Source organism: Fundulus heteroclitus, unplaced genomic scaffold (genome assembly GCF_011125445.2).
Source record: "Fundulus heteroclitus isolate FHET01 unplaced genomic scaffold, MU-UCD_Fhet_4.1 scaffold_56, whole genome shotgun sequence".
NCBI lineage: Eukaryota > Metazoa > Chordata > Actinopteri > Cyprinodontiformes > Fundulidae > Fundulus > Fundulus heteroclitus.
In genome coordinates this window covers 277,340-292,809 of record NW_023396989.1, presented here as the reverse complement: position 1 = coordinate 292,809, position 15,470 = coordinate 277,340, and the positions used below count along the sequence as shown (strand labels likewise).

At 53.0% G+C, this 15,470-nt stretch overlaps 2 protein-coding genes across 7 annotated transcripts; both read right to left on the bottom strand.

Moving 5' to 3' along the window:
- Positions 1 to 2,852: 2,852 nt before the first annotated feature.
- Positions 2,853 to 6,647, bottom strand: bfsp2 (beaded filament structural protein 2, phakinin). The gene is made up of 7 exons (XM_021312481.2): positions 6,180 to 6,647; positions 5,541 to 5,623; positions 5,291 to 5,447; positions 5,050 to 5,211; positions 4,834 to 4,962; positions 4,525 to 4,769; positions 2,853 to 3,349 (listed from the first exon to the last, which is right to left on the bottom strand). The coding sequence occupies exons 1-7, from the start codon at positions 6,615 to 6,617 to the stop codon at positions 3,271 to 3,273; spliced, it is 1,293 nt and encodes a 430-aa protein (XP_021168156.2). The 5' UTR covers positions 6,618 to 6,647; the 3' UTR covers positions 2,853 to 3,270.
- Positions 6,648 to 9,639: 2,992 nt separating this feature from the next.
- On the bottom strand, positions 9,640 to 12,878 carry ccr9a (chemokine (C-C motif) receptor 9a). Of its 6 annotated transcripts, none has more exons than XM_036132986.1 (5): positions 12,475 to 12,878; positions 11,822 to 11,833; positions 11,720 to 11,791; positions 10,521 to 11,620; positions 9,640 to 10,485 (listed from the first exon to the last, which is right to left on the bottom strand). In XM_036132986.1, exons 1-4 carry the CDS (start codon positions 12,475 to 12,477, stop codon positions 10,535 to 10,537), a joined length of 1,173 nt encoding a protein of 390 aa, XP_035988879.1. In that variant the 5' UTR covers positions 12,478 to 12,878; the 3' UTR covers positions 9,640 to 10,485; positions 10,521 to 10,534. The 6 variants fall into 6 exon arrangements, with proteins under 6 accessions (XP_035988879.1, XP_035988880.1, XP_035988878.1 ...); XM_036132987.1 differs by having other exon boundaries at positions 9,640 to 10,484; positions 10,525 to 11,620; XM_036132985.1 differs by having other exon boundaries at positions 9,640 to 10,494; positions 10,530 to 11,620; positions 12,475 to 12,877.
- Between the last annotated feature and the right edge of the window lie 2,592 nt (positions 12,879 to 15,470).

Here is a 15,470-nt window from a genome sequence, read left to right as displayed (position 1 = left end):
AAGCGACAGTGGAGAGGAAAACTCCCCTTTAACAGGGAGGAGAACCTCCAGCAGAACCAGAACCAGGCTCAGTGTGAACGCTCATCTGCCTCCACCCACTGGGGCTTAGAGAAGACAGAGCAGAGACACAGAAAGCTCAGAAGCTCACATTGACCCAGGAGTACTTTCTATGGTAGAGAAGACAGAGCAGAGACACAGAAAGTACAGAAGCTCACATTGACCCAGGAGTACTTTCTATGGTAGAGAAGACAGAGCAGAGACACAGAAAGCTCAGAAGCTCACATTGACCCAGGAGTACTTTCTATGTTAGAGAAGACAGAGCAGAGACACAGAAAGCACAGAAGCTCACATTGACCCAGGAGTACTTTCTATGTTAGAGAAGACAGAGCAGAGACACAGAAAGCTCAGAAGCTCACATTGACCCAGGAGTACTTTCTATGTTAGAGAAGACAGAGCAGAGACACAACGAGAGATAAAAAAGCACAGAAGCTCACATTGATCTAGTAATCTGTTCTACATTAGATGGTAGTAGCGGGTGATCCGTCTTCTCTGGATGATGTCACAGCTAACAGAACGCCAGACCAGGTGTACCTTCTATGAAGAGAAAAAAGACAGAGAACAAAAAATTAAAAGCTGAAATAACAACAAACAATGCAGATTGGAGAGCAGTAGGAGAACTCAGCAGAGAGAGAGAAATAGACCCTGATGTCCTCCAGCAGCCTAAGCCTATAGCAGCATAACTATAGAGGTAGCTCAGGGTAACATGAGCCACTCTGACTAGAAGCTTTGTCACAAAGGAAAGTTTTAAGATTAGTCTTAAAAGTAGACGGGGTGTCTGCCTCACGGACCAAAACTGGGAGTTGGTTCCACAGGAGAGGAGCCTGATAGCTAAAGGATCTGCCTCCCATTCTACTTTTAGAGACTCTAGGAACCACCAGCAGACCTGCAGTCTGAGAGCGAAGTGCTCTGTTAGGAACATACGGGGTAATCAGAGCTCTGATATATGATGGAGCTTGATTATTAAGGGCTTTATACGTTAGAAGAAGAATTTTAAATTCTATTCTTGATTTAACAGGAAGCCAATGAAGGGAAGCTAAAATTGGAGAAATATGATCCCTCTTGTTGATTTTCATCAGAACTCTTGCTGCAGCATTTTGGATCAGCTGAAGGCTTTGAACTGCATTTTGTGGACTTCCTGATAGTAAAGAATTACAATAGTCCAGCCTTGAAGTAACAAATGCATGGACCAGTTTTTCAGCATCACTCCTGGACAGAATGTTTCTAATTTTGGCGATATTCCTGAGGTGAAAAAAGGAAACTCTGGAAACCTGTTTAATATGGGATTTAAATGACATGTCTTGGTCAAAAATAACACCAAGATTTTTAACTTTATTACCAGAGGCCAAGTTAATGCCATCCAGATTAAGTGATTGGTTAAGAAGTTTATTTTTTGAAGACTCTGGCCCAAAGATTATAACTTTGGGCCAGAGTCATTTTAGCCAAGAGGCATTCAGGGGGCCTTAGAAAAATAAAGTAACAGGAAATAACCTGGGTTGCATCTGCTTTTAGCACCAGCGTGGACAGTGAGAAGCTCTCTGTCCAGCAATCAGCAGCCGGCATTGAACCAGCAACTGTCTAGATTCATGCTCTGGATGCTGACATCATTATGAACAATACAGAAATACTGAATTACCTCTTTTTCATCTTTCCATATATTTCTGTGACTTTTTCCAATTCTCTTAAAATGTTTATTACTGAGAATATTTTACAGTCTGTAATATAACAATTCCTCTGGACTATATTCTTTGTACATTTCTCCTCTTTTATTCATGATTATTCAATATTTTTCTTATAATTTATTTATCCTCAGTAAATAGACATCAGCCACAACTTTAAGTCGTCGGACCGCTACACTAAATCATTGTGTGTTGTAAAAAATGATGAAAATGATTATTTGTACTTTGGACATTCCTCAGTCCTTTATTGTTGCTGATTGAGTAACTTTATAAAAGACTTCTAGACCCCTGAGTAAAGTTTCTGGCTGCTCCACCCACCTCTGTCCTCAGGTCCTTTTGGGCTCAGACTACTTCCTGGGGAAGGGCCTCATCCCCGCGGCCTCTGGGGGGCGCTGTTGTCCCGCTGACTCAGGCTAAGCCCAGATGTTCCAGCAGCAACTCATGATGGTTTATGGACTGATCCGGTTCTGCTGATCAGAACTGTAATGGACCTTATTCTGGATCCGGTTCTGCTGATCAGAACTGTAATGGACCTTATTCTGGATCCGGTTCTGCTGATCAGAACTGTAATGGATCTTATTCTGGATCCGGTTCTGCTGATCAGAACTGTAATGGATCCTATTCTGGATCCGGTTCTGCTGATCAGAACTGTAATGGACCTTATTCTGGATCCGGTTCTGCTGATCAGAACTGTAATGGACCTTATTCTGGATCCGGTTCTGCTGATCAGAACTGTAATGGATCTTATTCTGGATCCGGTTCTGCTGATCAGAACTGTAATGGATCCTATTCTGGATCCGGTTCTGCTGATCAGAACTGTAATGGATCCTATTCTGGATCCGGTTCTGCTGATCAGAACTGTAATGGACCTTATTCTGGATCCGGTTCTGCTGATCAGAACTGTAATGGATCTTATTCTGGATCCGGTTCTGCTGATCAGAACTGTAATGGATCTTATTCTGGATCCGGTTCTGCTGATCAGAACTGTAATGGATCCTATTCTGGATCCGGTTCTGCTGATCAGAACTGTAATGGATCCTATTCTGGATCCGGTTCTGCTGATCAGAACTGTAATGGACCTGGATCCGGTTCCACAAACCACCTGAACTCACTGGATTCACTTTATTCAGTTTTATTTTGAAGGCAACAAAACAGGAAATGGTCGTTGTACTCTGAGTATTTTGGGTCACTGGACTCTAGCCTGGAGCAGAACCAGAACTCTGAGGTCCAAATAGTGTCCTCAAACACACCACATTCACACTGCATCACATCCTGAACTTCCTGTGTTGGATTTCAGTAACAGGCCCATCTGGACCAGGTCCAAGTTTGTCCCAGGTGGTTCTGGTGGCACAGAGCCACATGTCCTACATGTTCTAGAGGCCGTCTGGTCCAATATGGTGGTGAGATGGTTCTCCTCCTCAGCGGGTCATCGGGTCTGCCAGTGACCCGTTCCGCTGGTCCAGGTGAAAGAAGAAGGTTCTGAAACCTGAAGGTCCAGAAGTGGAAGCTGCTGAGAACTTAATGTCTCAGCGCATCACTGTGGTGGTGCTGTTGGTCCAGAAGGTTCTGGCGGGGAAGGGGCTTCACTCCTGGCCTCAGCAGCAGCTTCACACCTGCACAGGTAGACGGAGGGGTTAGTCTTCTCCCCGGTCCAATTAGGTGGTGCTGTGATGTCAGCTCGTTAGTGCCGGTCACCTTGTGGGCAGAGATTACCTGTCCGTCCTGAGGAGCCTGACCAATCATAACTCTCCAGGTTTGAATCAATTCCAAATCAGTTCAGTTTATTTAAGAAGCGCCGGTTAACAATGCGTCACCGGTTCCATCAGATCCTCCTGGTTGGTCCAAAGGTTCTCTCAGGAACCCAGCAGGTAGCATCCAGTCACTGGCCTGCAGCAATCTCTCCTCCTGGAGGAACATGGAGCCACAGAGGACAGCTGCTGGCATGGCTTTGCAGCAATCCCTCATACTGAGCATGCATGAAGCGACAGTGGAGAGGAAAACTCCCCTTTAACAGGGAGGAGAACCTCCAGCAGAACCAGAACCAGGCTCAGTGTGAACGCCCATCTGCCTCCACCCACTGGGGCTTAGAGAAGACAGAGCAGAGACACAGAAAGCTCAGAAGCTCACATTGACCCAGGAGTACTTTCTATGGTAGAGAAGACAGAGCAGAGACACAGAAAGCTCAGAAGCTCACATTGACCCAGGAGTACTTTCTATGTTAGAGAAGACAGAGCAGAGACACAGAAAGCTCAGAAGCTCACATTGACCCAGGAGTACTTTCTATGGTAGAGGGTGATGGCGGACCAGCTCTGGTGTCTGGGAGAGAAACGCAGTTCAGCAGATAAACTCTGATCCAGTTTTTAGGCTCAGAAGATGAAAGAGCCCAGAAAGTTCTAATGAATCCAATCAATTACCTTGACTACAGGCATGTGGGTGGAGGCAGATGAGCGTTCACACTGAGCCTGGTTCTGGTTCTGCTGGAGGTTCTCCTCCCTGTTAAAGGGGAGTTTTCCTCTCCACTGTCGCTTCATGCATGCTCAGTATGAGGGATTGCTGCAAAGCCATCAACAATGCAGACGACTGTCCACTGTGGCTCTACGCTCTTTCAGGAGGAGTGAATGCTGCTTGGAGAGACTTGATGCAACCTGCTGGGTTTCCTTAGAGAGGAAACTTTATCACCAACCTGGAGGTTCTGATGGTTCTGGTGGTGCTTGATAAATACGCTGAACTGAAGCGTGTCCTGGTACAGTGGCGGTTACACCTGGCAGCAGGGGGTGAGGGTACTCACTGCGGAGCATCAGCTGGCAGCAGGCGGCTCTCCTCTCCATCCAGGACACCGTGGTAGAGACGGATCTCCTGCTCCAGACGCTGCCGGTTGCTCAGCAACGTGTCGTAGTCCCGCCGCTGCTGGTCCATCTCGCTCCGCACGTCGTTCAGCTCCGCCTCCAGCTTGGCCACCAGCGAGCCCAGGTTCTGCAGCTCCACGCCATGCCAGTGACGGGCGTCGCCCAGCGAGTTCTCCAGGCCTCGTTTCTGAAGGACCAGGGAAGATCTCAGAGAAGTCGTGCTAGCTGACGAGGGTTGATGGACCACTCACCAACGCTCTGATGGACTCCGTCTCAGCCTGCAGACTCTGGATCCTACAGCCGACATCGCTGCACTCCGCCTTCAGGGCTTCCACCTGCTCCTCCTCAGGACTCAGCCTGCTCCCCACACACTGGGCCTCCTGCAGCACACACAGGTCAGACACACCTGAGGACACCTGAGAGGACACCTGGGGGGGTAACAGACGCCTCTGAGGACCGTCCCTCACCTTGCACTCCAAGCAGCCGTCAGTCTGAGCCCGGTTCCTCTCCATCACCTTCTCCCAGTGGCCCCTGATGTAGGCCAGGATCTGGTCCAGGCTGGTCTGGGTGGGGGCGTCGGGCTCGTCGACCTCCCGTCCAGCCATCTGGTTGTAGAGCGCGTGGACGTCCTGCATGGACAGGAGGTCAGGGAGCTCAGCAAAGGAACACGCCACACCTTCATCAGGTGGATCTGAAGAGAGGTGGAACCTGCTCATAGTTGTTCTCCAAGCTGTGCAGCTCAGCCCTCATGTTCTCCATTTGCTCCTCCAGTTCCACCTTGGTCATGTTGGCCTCCTCGATCACTCTGTGCAGGGAGCTGATCTCCTCCTCCACCGCCCTCCTGAAGGGTTGCTCATTCTCATACCTGCAGAGGGACACGCATCGCTGCACCTGTTAGTGACCCAGAATGCTACCAGAACTGGTTCCACAGGCCATGTGGTCTGGATCAGGTTCTGACCTCTCCCTAAAGTCCTCAGCGTTGGCCTGGACGTTCTCCGTCTGCAGCATCAGCCGAGCGTTGTCCAGGATGGCCTCACTGACCTGCAAGGTGTGGGACATCAGACTGAACGTCCTCCTCACGTCCCTGTCCCCTAAACCCTGAAGTCATCTTCTCTGTCCTCCATATGTCTTCTTTCTACCCTGTCTATGTCCCCTTTCTGTCCTCCCTATGTCCCCTTTCTGTCCTCCCATGTCCTCCCCCCTAAACCCTGAAGTCATCTTCTCTGTCCTCCATATGTCCCCTTTTCTATCATCCCTATGTCCTCTTTCCGTCCTCCCTATGTCCCCTTTCTATCCTCCCTATGTCCCCTTTCTATCCTCCCTATGTCCCCTTTCTTTCCTCCCTATGTCCACTTTCCGTCCCCTTTCTATCCTCCCATGTCCCCTTTCCATCCTCCCATGTCCCCCCCCCCCCTTACTTGTCTGTAGATGTCCTCCCTATGTCCTCCCTATGTCCCCTTTCTGTCCTCCCATGTCCCCCCCCCAGCCCCCCCCCCCCCTTACTTGTCTGTAGATGTCCTCCCTATGTCCTCCCTATGTCCCCTTTTCCTCCCTATGTCCCCTTTCCTTCCTCCCATGACCCCCCCCCCCCCCTTACTTGTCTGTAGATGTCCTCCCAGTCCCTCCTCAGGGGTCCCCAGGCTCCGGCGCTGGACGCCTTGCGGTCCAGGCAGAGGCGGATCTGCTCCTCCAGTTGCTGGTTCAGGGTCTCCAGGGCTCTCACCTTGTCCCTGTACTCCATCAGGCAGCCGTTCAGGCCCGTCGCCGGGGCTCCGCCCCCCGCGGCCCGGTCACCGGACCGGGGCAGAACCGGGGCGGTGCTGCTCCTCATGCCGTGCAGGAACACGCTGCTGATGCCCAGAGCCCTGCGGGACACGCGCGTCCCCAGCCCACAGGTGGGGCCCAGCGTGGGGGCAGAACCCACGCAGACGCCCCGGGGGGCGGCGGTCCCCCCCATCCGTCCAGCGGAGGCGGAGGCCGGGCGCTCGGAGGACGGCTGTCCCAGGAAGGAGGAGTGGCGTCGGGGCAGAGGCATGGTGCTCCGCGCCCCCAGCAGCCGCCAGGATTTATGGGATGGCGGCGTTCTGGAAGCACGGCCCGCTTTGTTCATCAGCGGCGCTGCAGAGCACGCCGGCTTTGTTCTGACGGAACCAGGCTCAGGTTTCTGCTGCGTCAGCAGGTGGAGGTGGGGGGGGGGGGGGGTTACCTGGGCTGCACGCGCTCAGTGGAGCTGAAAACATCCAGAAGAAGCTGCAGGAAAGCTGCTGGACGCACAGAAACATGCAGTCAGCTCTTCTGAGCACAGAGCTGCAGCCTGTGGTTCTGGCCGGGTTCTCAGTGGTTCTGAGTGGGTTCTCAGTGAGTTCTGAGTGAGGTCTGAGCGGGTTCTGAGTGGTTCTGGCCGGGTTCTGAGTGGTTCTGAGTGGTTCTGGCCGGGTTCTGACTGAGTTCTGAGTGGTTCTGAGTGAGTTCTGAGCGGGTTCTGGCCGGGTTCTGAGTGGTTCTGGCCGGGTTCTGGGTGGTTCTGAGTGAGTTCTGAGCGGGTTCTGGCCGGGTTCTGAGTGGTTCTGAGTGGGTCTGGCCGGGTTCTGGGTCATGGTGCTGTGGCGGTTCCTCCTTTGTCTCTCAGGTTCAGCAGAACTTGGGTCCGATTCTGCTTCCAGAACCGCTTTGGGTCCACAGCTGCCTGAGGGAGTGGAGCTGAAGGCCTCAGGATCCACTCCACCTGTGACCTGAGACATGGACCTGGCCTGAAAGAACCACCCTGAACAGAACCAGAACCAGAACCAGCCTCCGCTGGGTGGCCTAAGGCTCTACATCCTCCACAGCAGGGGGTCACCATCACGGGGCCGCGGGCACCAGGGGGCCCCCAGGACCACATGTGGGGCCCAGGAGCCGGTTCTAGAAACAGCACCACCCAGCAGAGAGTTGCACCTGGAGAGGATCTTAGTAATTATAATAAATAATAATAATAATAGTAATAGTAATAATAATTATAATTATAATAATAATAATAATAATAATAATAATAATATATGATAATAATGACCGATTAAGGGAGAACACCTCATGAGAACGAACAGGAGCATCTCTGTGTCTGTAATTTATTTAACTCAAAGCGTCTGAAGGTCTGCGTTCCCCAGCAGCCAGGAACCAGAACCAGATCTGATCAGAGTTCCATCAATAACATTTTCCACATCTAGAATGTTTTATTCTGTTCCTCTGCCTGTTTAGTCACGCTGGTATTTATAAAGATTTCTAGAACAAAGCAGGAACATGTGTTTATTTTACATGAAGCTACGGTGGACTGTGCTGCTCCACAACAACACAGAGCTGCTCACACTGAGCCTGGTTCTGGTTCTGGTTCTGCCGGAGGTGGTTCCTTCCCGCTAAAGGGGAGTTTTCCTCTCCACTGTCGCTCCATGCTTGCTTCGTTCTGTAAACAACGTTTTCAGCAGGTCAGCACAAAAATAATCTGACGTTTCAGGTTGAAAAGCACCAGCATGTGATCTTCAATCTCATGATCTCATGATCTCATGATCTCATGATCGGATCAGAACCGGCAGTAAGCAGAAATGTTTCTGGTGCTGATTTAAAGGAACCAACAGTTCCAGAACATCTCAGGTTTGTTCCATGTCTGAGGAACAGAGAAACTAAACGTTGCTTTGTTTGGTTCTGGTTCTGGAAACCGGACCAGAACCTGGTATTCAGAGCAGTCAGGGTTTTATGGACCGGTAGCAGAATTCTTACGTGTTCTTTGTAAGACATGGAACCAGTGATGGGGCCTGTAACGGACCGGTTCTGTTCTGCTGTTGCTGCAGATCTGCTCTGAATGACTCACTGTGGCAGCTTGGCTTCCTGTCAAACGGCGGTTCTTCAGAACAAAACCAGAACTTTCCTGCGGCCCGTCTGTCTCGGCGCCGCACCACGACGGAAACCCCCGCCGCCTTCAAGCCCGGTTCCCCGCCAGGTTCTGATCAATCTCAGCAGGAAGTGACGCGGCGCCACATCTGAGTCCGGTTCTGCCAGATTCTGGACGACCAGACCAGGCGGTCAGAGTGCTGAAAGACACCAGAACTGCTGTGAGATCCGCCAGCACAGGTTCTGTGGTGACGTCACAGCTGACAGCAGACGGTTCTGGTTCTGGTTCTGGTTCTGTCACAGCTGACAGACATGTTGTTGTCTCACTTCTCCTTTTGTCACATTTAGTTTTGGCCTCAGATGAAAACATCAGCCCACAGATCTGAGCTTCCTCATTCTCTGGTGTTCAGACGTGTCCTCAGTGTGAAGGCAGAGCCCCGTGGTGCCGCCCGGCCCGGCCCGGCCCGGCCCGGTTCGCTCTGTGAACAGGACTGACCTAAGCCTGTCCATCGGCCTGCAGACATCTGGAACATCTGGACCTTCCTGCAGGACCATCATGTCCTGATGAGCTGCAGCTCTCTGCTCCTCACAGCAGCGGCTTTATGCGCCTCATCTCTGCTTTTCTGCTCTGCGGGGTTCAGATCTTCATTTCTACCTTTTACTGTTTCTAAACTAGGGAATATTTGTACTCTGCATTATTTCTACCCTCCAGTAGATTTAGCTTTATTTTTATATTTTTACTCTCCAGTATTTCTAGAATTTTCTCTTTGCTTCCTGCCTTGCCTGAAACAAGCGGTGAGTCCCACCTGTGCAGGTGATTCCTGGCGTCTGATTGGGCCAGTGAGGGGTTGTGGGTCATGTGACCTGACCTGGATAGCGTTTAAATGAAGAGACGTTAGACAGGAAGCAGCCGGTTTAAGCGCGTGGTTAATAATCAGTGCTGCACAGAAACGCTTCCTGTCTGCTTCCTGGACTAGAGGCTGCATCACAGATTCACCTGCAGGTGTCACTTCTGCTAAAGTGCAGCTTCCTCTTTCTGCACATGATGCTGAAGCTTTTTAGTTCCCATAAAACCTCTGATGTTTGCCATCAAAGTTCAGCATGAAAACACAAACAGGATGGAGGGAGGAAGGATGTGAGGCAAGCAGCATGACGGCTTTCATCCACTTCCTGCTCATGTTCACACTCACAAACTCTGAAGACTTCAAACACTTTATTCTCAATAATCCAACATAAAAACATTTACAGTGAAGAAATCTCACAGCCAGATCTTTACAGCAGCAGAGGACCGGGCCCGGTTAGCCCTGTTAGCCCTGTTAGCCCGGTTAGCCCGGTTAGCCCTGTTAGCCCGGTTAGCCCTGTTAGCCCTGTTAGCCCTGTTAGCCCGGTTAGCACGGGTTAGCATGTGTTAGCAGTGGAGAAGGAGTTTAAACGTCACAGAGAAGAAACACACATAAAATCCTATTTACATGAGAATCAAACATTTGGCTCGGGGTGACCTGACACATGGCGGGTCACATGACCGGACTATCCGGTGACAGCAGCTCAAACATCACGCGCTCTGTTAGTCAGACAGCTTCACAGTACAGCAAAGTCCTGAGAAAGTCCCCCAAACAACCGACAGGGACGAGTCCTGAACACGCCCTCGTAAAGTCCGGACAACCTCCTGGAAAGGTGAGATCTGGCCAGAACACCTGCCCTCCAGGTGAGGCAGGCGGGGCCCACATGAACCGGTCCGGGTTCCAGCTCTCTGTGAGTCAGCTGCACACCTGTGGGTCAGATCCCACCTGGCTGAGAACAGCGGCCACAGATTGTTCACCTGAAGGTTCTGTGAAGGTTCTCTGAAGGTTCTGTGAAGGTTCTGTGAAGGTTCTCTGGGTTTAACGGCTTCAGGCTGATGAGTAGTTCTTGTTGGAAGGTGTCGTGACGGCAGAGTGACGGCTGACAGAGAAGTAAAGCAGCTAGCATCTTAACGAGGCCTGGTTGAAGCTGGGAACAGACGGCTCTTCCTGTCGCCACATCAGGACGCGGTGCGGCGCGGTGCGGCGCGGTGCGGCGCGGTGCGGCGCGGTGCGGCGCGGCGCGGCGCCTCTACAGCGACAGCGCCTGGGAGGTGTCGCTGTCGGACATCACCGTGATCCTGGTGGAGCTCAGAGGACTCCTGGTCTTCCCCAGAGGAGTCTTGGCGGCCGGGGGCAGGCAGCAGCGCAGCAGGCGCTTTATGTCGCGGCGGAAGCGCACGCCCACGAAGACGTAGAGGAAGGGGTTGAGGCAGGCGTGCATGTAGGCCAGACTCTTCAGCACCTGGCCCGCCATGTCGATGGCCTTCACCTTGTGGCAGTCGGTGACGGTCATGTTGGACGCCTGGGCGGCCTCCATCACCAGCATGCTGTTGTAGGGCAGCTGCGAGGCGATGAACACCACCACCACCGCCAGGATCACCCGCATGGCCTTGTGCTTCTCAAAGTTACGCGTCTTGAGCAGCTTGGCGATGATGACGCTGTAGCAGAAGGCCATGATGATGAAGGGGATGAAGAAGCCCATGCTCACCTGCAGGGACAGCACCAGGATTTTGGTGCGGTTGCCCAGGTTGGACGGGTAAACCATCCTGCAGTAGGACTTTGAGCCGGCGCCGGCGGGGGCGGCGAAGGTGAGCTCCGGCGTGGCGAGCAGCAGCGCCAGCAGCCAGACGGCGGCGCACACCAGCCGGCTGCAGCGGCGCCGCTCCAGCTGCGAGTTCTGCGCCTTGGTGGTCTGCACGATGACGACGTAGCGGTCCACGCTGATGCAGGTGAGGAGCAGGATGCTGCTGAAGAGGTTCACCTTGTAGAGGGCGGAGTTTATCTTGCACATGGCGGGCCCAAAGATCCAGCCGTGCGAGGCCTCGGTCGCCCACAGCGGCAGCGAGATCAGGAAGAGGAGGTCGGCCACCGCCAGGTTCAGCAGGTACACGTCCGTCATGGTCTTCAGACGCTTACGGAAGCTCAGGTAGATCCACACCACGGCCAGGTTCCCGGCTCCGCCCACCAGAATGATGATCCAGAAGAACGGCGGCTCGTAGCGGCTCCTGAAGTCCCGCACCGACTGCCGGTCGCACATCAGGTCGGTGATGTTGTCCTCATAGTCTTCATAGCCGTAATCCTCAGTGGTGGCTGAAGGACTGAGGTAAGACGGGTCCTAGGAGGGAGGAAGCACACACCTGAGCACACCTGAGCACACCTGGAGCGGCCTGGCTACGGCTCTGCTTCCTTATCAGAATCTGCACTGATTGATTACCTCAGTCGCCATGGTGATGAGGTCATCCATGGAGGTCATGTTCATGGTGATGAGGTCATCCAGCTGGAAAACACAGGCATGTTTACGGCTGTCACCGTGTTGCATCATTTCCTGCTTTAATATTTTCAAAGTAAAAGCCCAACCAACACATGTCAGATTAAACGATTAAAGATGCTTGTGGTTTTGATCAGTTTGGTAAAATAAAGCATGTATCAATAAATGACTAAAGTTACAGAGTAAAACCAGACTTCAGGAATTCACTTCAGTCTCACTAAACATCCAGATTCTTGGTTTGTGGAGAAAAAAACTCAGAAATTCTTCATAGACGCAGCAGCTCAGACTTTACTTTCCTGTTACGGGTCCCTAAAGTGGCCACTACCCCCCCCCCCCCCTCCTGGGGAGCGTGTGATGGTTTGATGCTACACATATTCAGCATTTCCTTATTTGTGAAACAGATCTAGAACTATAACTCTAGGTGCTCCTCATTCTGACACACGGGGCTCAGCTGCACAGAAATCTGACTTTTAATAGAACATTTTAACTATTCTGGTAGTTTTACCACTTTGCTCTCATGATGTCCTAAAATAAAGTCACAAATTCCCCTTTGCCAAAGCGGGCTCCCCGGTCTCTAGCCAGTCTATTTAGGGGCTACAGGCTGGAAGGTCTGCTGCTGGGCTCACCTGTGTGCAGGTGTTCTGCTGTGAAGCGGTAATTACTCTGGGTTTTGTCTAAGCGTGTGGCGGCGGTGGACTCACCATGGTGGGCTCCTCGTCTCTGCAGAGTTTCACTCTTTGCTGCTCGTCTCACTTTCTGTCCGTTAAACCACAGCGTGACGAATAAAAGGAAGAGCGACGCAGACGTTACGCAAACTGTGGGGGAGGGGCGGAGCCTCAGGCCGCCAAAAACATCTCATCACACTCAGAGAGGCAGAACCGCACAACAAGCGGGCCGGCCCGGATCCATCAGCCTGTAGAACCTCTACACAGGGTTCTGCTCCGCTCTTTGGGTCACTGACGGTTCTGCTCCGCTCTCTGAAGGTTCCACCACAGCCGTCAGGTGCTGGACTTTGACTAGGCCGTTCCAGCGCCTTCATTCTCTCCTCATTCCTGTTTGTGTGAAACGAGCCCAAAGCATCATCCCTCCACCGCCGTGCTCCACAGCTGAGGTACTGACAGGCCGTCAGAACCGGGTTCTGTTGGACCAGACCGGGGGAGGGGGGGTTCTGTTGGACCAGACTGGGGGGGCGGTTCTGTTGGACCAGACTGGGGTTCTGTTGGACCAGACAGAGGGGGGGGGGGGGGGGGTTCTGTTGGACCAGACTGGGGGGGGTTCTGTCGGACCAGACAGAGGGGGGGGGGGGCGGTTCTGTCGGACCAGACAGAGGGTCTGACGGGTCACACCTGACGGGTCACACCTCGGTGGTACCGGTATGAAAGCCCAGTTCAGGTGAGAATGTGAGATGACATCATCGGTGTGTGTGTGATGTCATAGAGGTGCTGAATGAAGAGGAACCGGTTCATGCCGGCTTAACTAACTGGGAACCGGTTCTGGTGAACCCGGACCGGTGTGCTGATCAGACTGAACTCTCCGCGCTTTGCTTCGCTTTCATAAACGTTTCTTCCTTCAAACCGGCCAATCAGAGGCTGCTGTCAGCGGTTACCATGACACCCTGGTGTTTGTGTCGCTGTAGTATCGAGGAGCTTCATCTGCGGTTCTGAGGCGTCTGTGGTCTGAACACCGTGTTCTCTGCTTCACCTTCCTGTTCTGCACGGAGAACAACAACAACACCAGGAACCGGTTCCTCCGCCTGGTGGAGGTTCTGGTCCATACAGTCCGGGTTCCTCAGGCGTGGCGGAGGTTCTGGTCCATATTAGCCGGGTTCTTCAGGCGTGGCGGAGGTTCTGGTCCATATTAGACGGGTTCTTCAGGTGTGGCAGAGGTTCTGGTCCATACAGGCCGGGTTCTTCAGGCCTGGCAGAGGTTCTGGTCCATATTAGCCGGGTTCTTCAGGCGTGGCAGAGGTTCTGGTCCATACAGGCCGGGTTCTTCAGGCCTGGCAGAGGTTCTGGTCCATACAGGCCGGGTTCCTCAGGCGTGGCAGAGGTTCTGGTCCATATTAGCCGGTTCCTCCGCATGGCAGAGGTTCTGGTCCATACAGGCCGGGTTCTTCAGGCATGGCAGAGGTTCTGGTCCATATTAGCCGGTTCTTCAGGTGTGGTGGAGGTTCTGGTCCATATTAGCCGGTTCTTCAGGTGTGGTGGAGGTTCTGGTCCATATTAGCCGGTTCTTCAGGTGTGGCGGAGGTTCTGGTCCATATTAGCCGGGTTCTTCAGGCGTGGCGGAGGTTCTGGTCCATATTAGCCGGGTTCTTCAGGCGTGGCGGAGGTTCTGGTCCATATGGTTGCTCTGACCGTCTGTAGCAGCTGAAGTCCAGACTTACTGGACCAGAACACATTTCCAACAGGTTCTGGTCCAGTTCTGGTGACTGTGGGATTTCAGCCTCAGTTCCGGGTTCTTAGCTGACAGGAGTGGTACCTGCTGTAGAACATCTGCTTCAGTGTTCCACATGTTCTATGGTCAGAGAGTTAGTTCTGCAGAGCCTGGTCAGAACCAGAGGTTCTTGGTTGCTGGAACCAGTCGACCCGTTCTCCTCCAGTGATCATCTGCTGCCATCATTCTAACGGTTCTGTGTAGACCCGACACGGTTCTGCTTGAGGATGTCAGCAGGTTCTGAAATGCTTCAGGCCGTCTGGCCCTGACATCCAGGCTACATTTAGAACCACTTTCAGAAACTGGTCTGGCCCGGTTCTGTCCTGGTTCTGAGGCAGAACTGCTGTGATTGTTGACGGTTTAGCGGGCCGGGCCTGGTTCTGGCCCGGTTCTGAGCCGGACTGGTTCTGTCCTGGTTCTGAGCCAGAACTGCTGTGATTGTTGCTGGTTTAGCGGGTCTGTTCTGGTTCTGTCCCGGTTCTGAGCCGGGCCTGGTTCTGGCCCGGTTCTGAGCCGGGCCTGGTTCTGTCCCGGTTCTGAGCCGGGCCGGTTCTGGTTCTGAGCCAGAACTGCTGTGATTGTTGCTGGTTTAGCGGGCCGGGCCTGGTTCTGTCCCGGTTCTGAGCCGGGCCTGGTTCTGTCCCGGTTCTGAGCCGGGCCTGGTTCTGTCCCGGTTCTGAGCCGGGCCTGGTTCTGTCCCGGTTCTGAGCCAGAACTGCTGTGATTGTTGCTGGTTTAGTGGTTCTGTTCTGGTTCTGTCCCGGTTCTGAGCCGGGCCTGGTTCTGTCCCGGTTCTGAGCCGGGCCTGGTTCTGTCCCGGTTCTGAGCCGGGCCGGTTCTGTCCCGGTTCTGAGCCGGGCCTGGTTCTGGCCCGGTTCTGAGCCGGGCCTGGTTCTGGAACAGCGTGTTCTGCTGCCAGCGTGTCATCCTGCGGTCGCAGCCTGTCATGCAACGCTGCGCTCTGAGAGCAGCGCTGGCACGCGATGCTGCGGCTCTCACGCTCACTTCCTGTCAGCACAGGAAAAAACAGCTTCTTCTTCTTCTTCTGCTGCTGCTGCTGACGGAGGCCCGCTGCCACGCCTACCGCCCCCTCCTGGCGCCGGCGGGTTCTGCACAGACCCCTCTACAACCCACAGAGGTCACCAGGCAGCATGGTTAACATGGCAGCCCAAAAAACTGGCAGCTGCAGCTCCTCCATTACGCTGCAGTAATATTTACTGTCAGATTAACATTTACCTAAACATGCTCCTATTTCATCAGA

Coding starts and splice junctions, on each gene's coding strand:
- bfsp2 (XM_021312481.2), bottom strand. CDS start 6,617: ATGCCTCTGCCCCGACGCCACTCCTCCTTCCTGGGACAGCCGTCCTCC. Junction 5,624..6,179: donor GGGAGGACATCTACAGACAA/GTAAGGGGGGGG, acceptor CACACCTTGCAG/GTCAGTGAGGCCATCCTGGA. Junction 4,770..4,833: donor CGGAGTCCATCAGAGCGTTG/GTGAGTGGTCCA, acceptor CTGGTCCTTCAG/AAACGAGGCCTGGAGAACTC.
- ccr9a (XM_036132986.1), bottom strand. Junction 11,621..11,719: donor TCATCACCATGGCGACTGAG/GTAATCAATCAG, acceptor CCTCCCTCCTAG/GACCCGTCTTACCTCAGTCC.